An 11,948-nucleotide genomic window follows, 5' to 3' on the forward strand; every position below is an offset into this window, starting at 1 on the left:
CCCTTAGGGATGATGACTGCGATTGGTCAACGTCTAACTCAAATCAAATTAAAATAATACTCGGTTGGGTATTGGATTGTCGAGGATAACAGCACAGGATATGAATCTCGCTGGGCGGCGCAGTGTTTATAGAGCACTCAACTCACAATCAGAAGTTGCGAGTTCAAATTCACTTGGGAGTTGCAGTTTCACCGAGTTGGAGTTGGACTTGAGAAACATTTTCTGTTGCATTCATAATGACTACCACTTTTAAGCCGATACAGATTGTCTTATCGGGAGACTGGCCCCTGCCAATGAAATGTTACAATAAGAATAAAGTGTTCATGAAAGTGGATGGACTGGTCCCCACCAGGGGAGTGTAGATGTTCTATCACAGGCTCATGACTCTCGACGAAGATGACTACCATTCAATGCTTGTCGACAGCTTTTTCCCTTTTGTTACAATTCCTGAAAAAATGTGCCAATGTCTCCACGGCCAATTCTTGTGACCGATTCTCGCCTTGACTTTGCGTGCGCAGCATGCCGCGAGCCATGGACGTGACGAGCCGATCGAGCGGCGGCGGGGACCCCAACGCCCTGCCCGAGGGCGTGCTGCCTACACCGGCGCGCATGGTCTACGTGTCCGAGAAGCATCCACGCATCACCCTGGAGGCCATCAGCGTGCTCCGGCGACACCGCAAGTTCTGCGATGTCGTGCTGGTGGTTCGTGCTCGCACACGCACGTTGCCACGACCACCGTCACCAATACCATCATCACACACCGTCGCCACCACCAATAGCTTTGTCACAAGCGCCACGAATGTCAACGTCACAAGCACCAGCGGGTTGTCGCAATCCCAATACCACCTTCACAAGATTATATTCTCTTCCCGAATCTCTATAACATCATCACCTACACAACGGCCACAATTTGAACCACCACCAGCTTTAGAAACACAATATAGCTCTCGTAGCGAGTTGATGGCTTCACCCTGCTCTGCAGTGAATACAATCTCGTCATTGCCCCGTGCTCTTGAATGGAGGAATTTATAGTTGCATGAAAGGAGGATGTTGACATGATTCCATGGTATATTTGAGATTAGTAATATGGAAAAAATATGTAAGAATGTGTCTAATAAACACAGAGGATGGTGACCGACTGAAATTCGGCACAAACCGAATCAAGATTTTGCTCATGAGAGTTCCCAAAAGTTACAGCCTTGAGGTGTATTAGTTTTATTCATAGGGGTCAGCTACAAGGTCCAAATAGCTTTAAGTCTCATGCTAAATACTTCAAAATATATGATCTCCGATCAATGAATGAAGTAATTGGCTTCTTGTGAAGCATTATGCTGTAGTCAATAAAAAGCGGACAAAGCCTGCGTCTCTATTACCACTGTATATATTTATATATAAGATGGTAAACTTGCACCTTCCACCTTTTCATATTGTTTATAATCTTACAAAAGCAATGGCATCCTCGCCTCCCACAGACCCACCTCCCAGTAGAGGAGGCGCAGTGAGGGCATCGCACATTCACGCCCCACCAACCCGCGTCTGTCTTTGGCAGGTGGGCAGCCGCAAGATCAACGCGCACCGCGTGGTGCTGGCGGCGTGCTCCCCCTACTTCCACGCCATGTTCACGGGCGAGCTGGCCGAGTCACGGCAGGATGAGGTGTCCATCCGTGACGTCGACGAGACGGCCATGGAGCTGCTCGTTGACTTTGCCTACACGGCACAGGTGATGCCACCAGCCGTGCACGCAGTGTTGCTGCTCTAGCAGGCTGGGCCAGTAATGGACTCTCATCCACTTTAGGAGAGCAAAAGACGTGAACCTTCGTGTTGAGTGTTTAAGGCAGTTGTGTATGACCACATCAGCCAGGATGCGACTGATCTTATAGGATGTCAAAAGCAAAGCAGGGTTGTTGAGCCTGGATAGTGCTTGGATACACAGGGGATGGTGGAGGAGCTGCGGGGGTTAGGTGGAGGGGTAGAGTGTGAGGAGTATAATACAGGAATCCCACGCGATGCGTTACGGGGAAATGCTACTTTACTCAAAATGACTTAAAGTGAACTATCATTTTCTACAGACATAACGTTAAAACCAGGGTTTGCGTTCCTAGCCAAGATAAAAAAAAATAATTACTGTCAGAAAGTGTACCAAAATGCGTATGATTGTAAGCTGTAATTTTAACTAACAATAAATGCTAATAATTAGAATTTACCAGAGATAGTTGAAAAGCTTTCTCATCGAGGCCTCTTGTGGCGAGCGCGGTGTGATGCAGACGAAGGGGCAGCTGCTCTTTTTTCTGACGATGGGCTGCTGCTGCTGCTGCTGCCACAGCTCTGCTCACCAGAGGAAGCTGGCTCTCGAAATATTGTATTATGTTGAATTTCTTTCACACCATATGTAGCCAACCGTGCTAATCAAATGTGTATATTCATTACAGCAGCATGCCATCACAGCTGGAAATGACATTTGTTTGGGGTTTACTTTGACTTGGCTAAGCCACACTGTGCTTAGAGAGCGTGACTCCCAATAACAAGTTTGTGAGTTCATATCCCTGTTGGAATTCTACTCGGATTACCTTGCCGCTGGGACCTATAAAATGAGTACCACTTTGTGTAAAGTCGGCAGTTGTTTGGCTCACCCCTGAAGCACAGGACAGCAGAATTTCTACAACAAACTAAGGTCCGTTAAACGAGATGAGAATCTCACCATTCTTGCATTTGAGCAGAACACCGCTTGCTTCTCATGCAGTCTGCGCTGCTGCGATCCACAGATCACGGTGGAGGAGTGCAACGTGCAGGCCCTGCTGCCGGCCGCCTGCCTGCTGCAGCTCGCCGAGATCCAGGACACCTGCTGCGAGTTCCTGAAGCGGCAGCTCGACCCCTCCAACTGCCTGGGAATCCGGGCCTTCGCCGATACGCACGCGTGCCGAGACCTGCAGCGCACCGCCGACAAGTTCACGCAGCACAACTTCCAGGAGGTGGCCCTCTGCAGACACACAAGCCAGAGCACAGCCAGAGCACCAGCCAGAGCACACAGCCAGAGCACAGCACACAGCCAGAGCACACAGACCACAGCACACAGCCAGAGCACACAGCCAGGCCACCAAGTCAATGCAGATTCACTCTCACAGCGCATGTTTGGGCCAATTGTACTTTCGGGTGTCGTGTCACGAGGCCAAGTGTTTGTTGGTTTCTCTCGCAGAGCAGTGCTGCAAGCTCCCATGTTCGAGGACAGCCCGCAGAGGCGGGATATCACACAGCTACTTTTGTGGCTTACGATCTGCACCATAAAAAACTGCATTTTTACAACTCACTACACACAGCAGAACTAAGTGTAACGTTCTAGATTTGAAGTTTTCGTGACTGCAAGGATCCATACTTTTTGGTTTTTTCGGTAAAGTCACGTAGGTATAAAATAAAATAAATTAAAATGAAAACAACTAAATTAAATCACGACGTTTCGGGCGCAACACAAGCGTCCGTCTTCAGGTACCTGATTTAATTTAGTTATTTTCATTTTAATTTATTTTATTTTTTACCTACGTGACTTTACCGGAAAAAAAGTATAAATATAACGTCGTTGGGTTTTTGTGTGTGTAGTCATTGGTGACTGGGCTGAGACCATCAAATCACTGCACATTAAAACCCATTTTAATCACAGGCCTTAATTCAAAAGCCAGCATCTAAACGGTGCCACCTCAGTGCTCTTATCATCTGAGCCACATTAAAGGAAAATGCAAGCCAAAAGAGAGTTGTGTTTTTGTAAGCACCTAGCCTGTGTAGCCTGGGCAGTCCAACGCATCTTTGGTTATGATAGAGCTTTTAAAATTGACTTTCAGACGTGCTGCCAAAAAGCTCTAGTGATATCATTGCAGCACATTAATGTAACTGCATTGACTGCTGCAATTATATCGCTAGTTCACGAGAGTACAAGACTTGAAGTAACTTTCAAGTATTTTGCTTGTGCGCAATTAAGTTTCAGACTCATCTCGGACAACCTGGAACACAGAGCCTAGGTGTGTGTCCACATCATGGGACCTCCTTTGCTAGTACCAAAATATGATAATAGGTTTTTCCACTTTTTTTCTGGCAACAAAACAGGTGTTAAGATGTTAAAACACCAAACTGAAACCTTTTAAGAGGAATCATGTCTGCATTAACCACAATGCTTGTGGTCAGAATGCAAACCAAAAATATTCTGATAATATATGCATTGTCCTTGAAACTGATTGGTCCACACCAGAGACAGCTTTCTTTTGAGCCTCGTCTCAAACGGTGTTAGACCAGAGGACGCCTTTTTGACCAGAGGACAATGCATATGTTATCAGAGTTAGTTTTTTGTTTGCATTCTGACCACAAGCATTGTGGTTAATGCAGACATGATTCCTTGTAAAAGGTTTCAGTTTGGTATTTTAACATCTTAACACCTGTTATTGGTTCTTTCGGTAAAGTCACGTACATGATGATTGCTTGTGTTGCAATCGAAACGTCGTGATAATTTTATTGTTTTATTTTTGATATTTTATTATTTCCCTTCTACGTGACTTTACCAAAAGAACCAATAATATGAATCCCTGCAGTCACGAAAGCTTTAAATCGAAATCTTAACACCTGTTTTGTTGCGAGAAAAAAGGGGAAAAACCTATTATCATAGAAGTGTGTCTATAAGAGGCTCTGTTTTATTTGGCTGTGGATTCCTTTAAAAATATATTTCTGCCACTTTCATTGTGACGTGCAAAAGAGATTGCCGTTCACTTTCATTGTATTGGTAGCTAATTGTGTTGATTTTGTATGTATGTAGTTATGTTTACGTGGGCAGTTGAGGGTACTTGTAATGCAATTATGTGTGTGTTGCAAGTAGTGTGTGTGTGGCTATCAAGGCACGATACTAATCTCCACAAAGGGTAATGAATCCACCAAGAATTTAAGTTTTCTGTGCAATAAACAATTTCAACTCGCAATGTGCCGCACAGTATCCGCTCACTCTCGAAGACAGGAGAGAGCATGACTCGGAGGTGTGAGGAGGAACTAAAGACAAACAGGAAGGCAGCAGCCAGGTGGTGAGCTGGCGTGTACAATGTCTGTGCTCCTCTATATATGAAGGTGCTTTTAGCCAATTAATGTTGCCGATATATGTGAGAGGAAACCGGAGCACCTGGAGAAAGCCTACACGTGCGAGGCGACAATACTATCCCATACAGAGGGAACGGATCGAGTCCACATTTTTGCTTTACCGTTTATCCTGGTGGTAAAGCCACGGGAATGAAGTTGTTGTGACATTTGTGTGATCTGCCACCCCTCGACTCCACGGCGCTGGATTCCAGTCGTGTACCACCACCACCCAGCCATCAAGAGGTGCTCCATATTAACACTGTGCTCAGTAATCCAGGCTGACATGAAGCGGGGCATCTGTTGCTTTCGCAGGTAATGGAGAGTGAAGAGTTCATGCTGCTTCCTGCCAACCAGCTCATCGACATCATATCCACCGATGAGCTAAACGTGCGCAGCGAGGAGCAGGTGTACAGCGCCGTCATCGCCTGGGTCAAATACAACATCCAGGAGCGCCGGCCACAGCTACCCCAGGTGCCTGCCTGGTGTGCGCGCTTGCGTAACCGCTGATCGGCGGTTGTGTCCTTCCTAGGCCTCCGCTAGGTACGTGGACGCCCCTAATGTCAAGCCACTGCAGGTTGAGAGCCTCCCCATGCTGTGTATTTCGTGGAGGTTACACGACCAGATTTTGCCACGCTCGTCAGTACGGGTTAGTTCAGGTGGAGGCGAGATGTTTGACCATCATTAGACCTCCTTGGCCAGTGCCAAGATATAATAATAGGGTTTTTCCATTTTTTTCTGGCAACAAAACTGAAACCTTTTTTACAAGGAATCATGTCTGCATTAACCACAATACTTGCGGTCAGAATGCAAACAAAACACACTGATAATGTATGCATTGTCCTTGAAACTGATTGGTCCACACCAGAGACGGCTTTCTTTTGAGCCTCGCCTCAATTGGTGAGTTTTGTTGCCAGAAAAAAGGGGAAAATCCTATTATTAGATGTGTTACCAGTTTAGCACAACAGTTGATCTTGCTGCACTGCCATCTGCTGGTATCATAGCACATTATCACCCGATAACAATCTGTTCTACGTAGCTTGGTCGTCCCTCAATCAATCAAATAATCACTTCTTCCTGAAACTAAATTTGATGCTTTTATTGTGAGCGTAAGAACCTGTTTTGAAATCAATTATTTAGTTCATCCCCACCTAGTAGAGCGGGGAGCTCATGCTTGACAACATAAAAGCACACACAGTAGAGGTAACTATATCGCTCCTCTTGCTGATCGTAATAGGATACAGTGGCTGCACGACGACAAAACTGCCCCCCCTCGCGTATGAATGCACAACTTCCACCACTGGCTTAGGGCCGCCCACATTGATGAGCACCAGCCAAATCTCGTGTGTGCTTTAATAGTGTCATTAACCAGGTGACATCTTCTGTAGCCCCCCCCCCGCCCGCTCCCAGCGCCAGCATTGTGTCTCACCAGCCGTGTCTCAACAGAAGTCCCCCCCCCTACTCCACAATCCCTGCCCCCTGCATCTCTCCTCCCTCTTTACCTTATATAATCACTTGTCACAAACAGCTGTCTTTGCCCACTACAGTAATTTTGTTTCTTACTGTGGTTGTCCCACCTGATGACGGAAGCTTGTGTTGCTTCCGAAACGTGGTGATTTAATTTGGTTATTTCTATTTTTTATTTTTATTCTTACATTTTATTTTAATGTTTCACCTACGTAACTTTACCGAAAGAACCAATGAGTATAGTGGCAACAGTGTGTGACTATTCGTCTTGTTGAAAATGTATTACAGTCTAGATAGCAGTGGAATAGTATTCTGAAAACGCACTGACGCAATCGCATCATCCCAGCCCGAATTCCTTGCCACACACACGGGGCGCATGGTTCTTGATTATATCCCCTCTCCTCTAGGTTAACTCGACCTAAAATGAGTATCCAGTGTTTGTGTTATCACTACTTGGGTAGCAAAGGTGTATGTGTGATGCCAAACAAAAAAGCTCCGCACATGTGTCTAAGCAGCCGGTTTGTCTATAGGAAGGCCTGTGTCTTGTTTGTGTATGGGTGTATCAATCTGGACAAAGTCCCGTCTGTGGATCTCTCTCGCAGGCAATGATTCAATCCAATTAAACCATACAATGTATATCTGTATAGCATCTAAATGCAGCTGCATCTCAAGATGCCGTACTTTTGTTATTGCCGTATAAGGTTAAGCGAGGGATCTTCTTCTCCGTGTGTGTGTGCGTTAGTGTAACGGTTATCACGCTAGGCCTCCCCTAGGTCGACTCGGCCTCAAACGAGTACCTGGTGCGGTTTGTAAACATCACCACTGCGGAGGCAAAGGTGCCGGGTGTCGTGTTGGCCACCCACCCCCTTGTGTGTCGTGCCGGTCTTCATAGGGGCTCGCGAACAGCACTTGCTCAATGAAAAATAAGAATAGGTTCTACCCTTTCTGGCAATAAAACAGGAGGTGTTAGGATGTTCAAACACCAAATACTGGTAAAGAAGGTCCCATGATAGCACTTGCTCTAACAGTCTGTTAAAGGCTATACGGGGGATCTTTGTCTTTGTGTAGGTGCTGCAACACGTCCGTCTGCCCCTGCTCACACCCAAGTTCCTGGTGGGCACAGTGGGGACGGACCTTCTGGTGAAGAGTGACGAGGCATGCAGGTAGCCGGCCACGCTGTCACGAGTGGTGGTGCGTGTTTTCCGTGAAACCCACGGGAGGCTGCCATGCCAATTTCCGCGTCGTCGGCTGAACAGGATTCGCAGAAAATCACGAATGTTGGGATACATTTTACGTGAACATCAAAACCTTCACCTTGGCAGGAAGGTGATGTATTGTTTCCGTGGTCACTGCCGTGACTTATTTTGTGACATTTTCCGCAAGTCAGAATCTTTGATCAAGTGAGCAATGGGGCTTGAGCTCACCTCGTTTGAAGGCAGAGCCAGTAGTCGGGATATCACATTCGGAATCAGAATCTTTATTTAGACTGGAGGAATCCGATGAGCTTTGACGCTCTTTTTAACAGACGTCCAGTTTGGGTCGGTCTATTGTACACGCCAGTCTCTACATCGGATCACCACTGTGGACATGCCACAAACGGTACGTGCTGTATCCATGGTGGAGGAAAGATAGGCTGAGTGGACCCCGGAATTTGATGTAATACTTGAATATCCTTTAATTACACCTACACAATGGTACTACTCAAAATAACTAGGCGAGTCAGGAACGCGGATGCATAAATTTGACACTCGTGCGAACATGTACACTCACAATGATACCGTTAATTAAATATAATCACAGGTTTGTTTTCCTGCTACTGACAAGAAGGATCTACGTTTTTTCTGAGCAAAGAAGGCAAGCGAGCTTGAACGATGAAATGAAAAAAATTACTTATAATTTCAACAAAAATCAACTACACATTCCACCCACTTCTATTATAATTCTGGGCTATCCATTCCCCAGCTTGGATAGACCAGTGTGAAGGCATGACTACAGACTTCTTCGGCTCATACTCTTCTTAGTCGCAGCTCAGCCCTGGCTTCACATGGCGGCTCAGTTCAGGCGTGTGCTGCCGAGTAGCTTCCAGAGACGCATTAGCAGCTCGTCATCCATGGCTTGGCGCAGGAGGAAATCTTGAGCATGGCTGGGATCGTGCTCATAGGCCAGCTAAAATTAAGCACATGAATTTGAGCCATGGCCTACTTGAACCAGAGCCAAGTCTGGGCTGAGCCTTGACTAGCAATATGGGACTTTTACAGTGTTAATTATGGCTCCGTTTGACATTAGAAGATTGTGGTGACCCACACGAATCATAACAAAGGTACAGGAATCCCCCACGATAAGTTTCCGCATTGTGCATTGTTTTGCATATACGTTTCTGATTAATACTCTTATATAAGCACGCAACTTTATCTGTGATGAACGCTGCACTTTTCATCGTTTTCATGCAGGGGGTGCTGCAAACCTACGTGCCCCCTGCATGAACGACTGAGGCGCAGGGACAGACGTTCGATTACATTGGAATCGATCTGCAGATGGCGGTCTTCTCGCACGGCCAGCAGCTCTATATCGCCTTAACTCGATCCCGCAACCCCAAACAGGTGAAAGTCCGCATCGAACCGAACCCCCAGCAAGGCCATCTACTTAACGGCGAGAGAAAATTCACACGAAATGTCGTTTTCAATGAAGTCTTCCAGATGTAAAATGATATAAGCTTTTCATGAAGAAATAAAATTATCTAATTCTAAACAATTCAAAGATGTTTAATTAAAAACTTCAAAACGGAGCATCGGGTGCTTGCGTGAATGCGTCGTTCGTGTTAAAAAATATTGTGACTTTCCTGGCCGAAGGCCGTAAATGGTTGTGAGGTGCGCCACAGGCGCCCCAAACAAGCCCAAGTGTCATGTTTGTCTTGTGCTTTCTGGAAAAAAAATGCATATTAGTTTTTGCGCAATTGCCTTCCTTGTTTAATAATTGTGCAAATTTTCTTTGCACGATTTTTAAAATGAATGTATATGCATAACACGAATGCACGAGGGAGAAAGCGGACTTTTGCGATGTAATACCGAACTGTACACGCATAGCACGTACCACCAGAACTGTACACGCATAGCACGTACCACCAGGAATCGCCAAGAGGCCTCGATCAGCAAGCTCTTAAACCATCTCTGGTATTACGTTTTTTGTATTATTTGTATTCTTATTTAAAGCGTATGTTCACTTATAATCATATGCTTTTTTGTACACTTCATGACATTTAGTCGCGCATTTTCGAGAAATGTCGGCTAGCAACGCAACCCCTGATTTTAACATTATGTTTATGGGAACTTAGAGCTCGCTTTAAGTACTTTTGAGTTAAGTAGCATTTCCCAGGAACGCATCCCTTATGTATCGTGGGGGATTCTTGTATTATGCTCCTCCCCCTTCACCATCCCCCGTTTTTTTATGCTGTGCGCTCGCTGCGTGCATTAATGTTTTGTTGTTTTTCTCTGTTCGTCGCTCAAGAGACCTCGTGGATGAAGCCAAGAACTATTTGCTTCTGCCCCAAGAAAGACCACTCATGCAGGGCCCCCGCACGAAACCCCGCAAGCCCATCCGCTGCGGGGAAGTGCTCTTCGCAGGTGAGCTGTGATGGGATGTGCGCAGGTGCGGGAGGTCGTGGGTTCGATCCCGACCATGATGCCTGCTGTATATTCAGAGTTTGCATGTGTCTCTCCCCCCGTGGTGGCGTCGATTTTTTTTCAGGTCCTCCAGTTTTTCCCCTGCACATGTGTTTGGAATATTTGGCTGCTATAAATTTCCACATGATTAGCCACTTTGAGCTATAATTTGTGGCCAGGTCGCTTCTGAAAAAGACCTATACAGCTTCGTGGGCCTTAGCAGGTAAAATTTTAATCGTTTGTTTAGTTTAATAGGTGTTTACTAACAGAAATGACCTCAACGATCTGTTAAGGCTACAAGGGGATCTTTTCTCCCTGTCCATCACCGTGCAGTGGGTGGCTGGTGCAGCGGCGACGCCATCTCCAGCGTGGAGCGCTACGACCCGCAGACCAACGAGTGGCGCATGGTGGCCTCCATGAGTAAGCGGCGCTGCGGCGTGGGGGTGGCCGTGCTCGATGACCTCCTCTATGCCGTGGGCGGTTACGATGGATCCTCCTACCTCAACAGTGTGGAGCGGTGCGTGCGAACGAGCGAGTCGGCGGGGCGATTGAGGGACGTATGAGCGAGTGCCTCTGTGGGGAGCGGTGGCGGTTAGCGGGCCGCGCTACGAACCCGGTGACCTGAGTTCATTTCCCGCTCACGGCCAACACCAGTGATGATTATCTGGACCGGTTCTGGGCGTCCCCTAGGTATACTCAGGCTCAAATGAGTATGTTGTGTGTAAACATCGCCACTCGGTAGACAAAGGCGGCCAGGCGTGGTGCTGGCCACCCACCCCCTTGTGTGCCGTGCCGACCTTCATAGGTACTCGCTAGGAGCGCTTGCCCCAACAGTCTGTTAAGGCCATACTGGGGATGTTTGGTGGATGAGTGAGTGCTTGAGGGATGTACGTGCGAGTGCCATGGTGAGTGGTGTATGATCGTAAGGCGTGGACCCCTCAGGGCGTGGAGGTATCCATGAGACGCCGGCAGGCGATCTTATCCTGCGAACGCAGTCACGCCGAGTAAAGGTTGCTTCACGAGTTTGTGAGTAGCTGAGTGCTGCTGCGTGCGAGTGAGTGCTGCTGTGAATGAGTGGATGGTGTATGATTGACAGTGTACTGCTGTGTGAGTGCTGCTTTACTTATGAGTGATTGTGTGCTGCTGTGTATGTGAAGGCTGACCCACAGCACTCGTGTACAGACCTGAAATAGTGAACTGCTGCTTTTGATTGTGATGTTTGCTCAAGTTTTGCCATTGGTCTGCATGTGCGATGCACATCAAACACAGACTTGGCCACGAGCATGCATCATACATCTATTCCACACACCTCCACCTGCTCCTCTTCTCACCTGAGCTTGCACTTGTGCATACTAATCCATGCATGCACATGTGCACGGGCATTTCCACAATTTCGACGATTCCGGACATACATTTCAGACACTTTAAAGATGCGGATAATTATTAATATAAATCATTCAGTGGCTTTTCACTTGGCCGTAAGTTAACAAAAGGATTTTAAACTGTATTCTATGTGAAACTGGAAGCCAGTGCAGGGAAGAAGAAGGGGTTCTGGTTAACACCCCAGCAGCCGCATTCTGAACAAGCTGCAAATAGACCATCACCTTCTTAGCCACGCCAGCGAGTAAGACGAGCTGTCGCCTATACGAGATGAGATGGAGGCTCGGAGCAGATTCTCTGCTTCTGAAGCAGAAATAAGGGATCGGATACGGGAGATATTCT

General features: G+C 46.9%; 1 protein-coding gene across 1 annotated transcript; it reads left to right on the forward strand.

Moving 5' to 3' along the window:
* The first annotated feature begins 531 nt into the window (after nucleotides 1-531).
* On the forward strand, nucleotides 532-10,789 carry LOC121852522 (kelch-like protein 20). The gene is made up of 7 exons (XM_042346489.1): nucleotides 532-702; nucleotides 1,550-1,720; nucleotides 2,763-2,969; nucleotides 5,416-5,574; nucleotides 7,636-7,730; nucleotides 10,072-10,187; nucleotides 10,560-10,789. Exons 1-7 carry the CDS (start codon nucleotides 532-534, stop codon nucleotides 10,787-10,789), a joined length of 1,149 nt encoding a protein of 382 aa, XP_042202423.1.
* Nucleotides 10,790-11,948: the final 1,159 nt, after the last annotated feature.

Source organism: Callorhinchus milii, unplaced genomic scaffold (genome assembly GCF_018977255.1).
Source record: "Callorhinchus milii isolate IMCB2004 unplaced genomic scaffold, IMCB_Cmil_1.0 Scaffold885, whole genome shotgun sequence".
Classification (NCBI taxonomy): Eukaryota; Metazoa; Chordata; class Chondrichthyes; order Chimaeriformes; family Callorhinchidae; genus Callorhinchus; species Callorhinchus milii.

Bases quoted from the DNA above. Each gene is read 5' to 3' on its own strand.
- LOC121852522 (XM_042346489.1), top strand. From the start codon at position 532: ATGGACGTGACGAGCCGATCGAGCGGCGGCGGGGACCCCAACGCCCTG. The intron at 703-1,549 runs GTTCGTGCTCGC...TGTCTTTGGCAG, and splicing joins TCTGCGATGTCGTGCTGGTG to GTGGGCAGCCGCAAGATCAA. The intron at 7,731-10,071 runs GTAGCCGGCCAC...TCGTCGCTCAAG, and splicing joins AAGAGTGACGAGGCATGCAG to AGACCTCGTGGATGAAGCCA.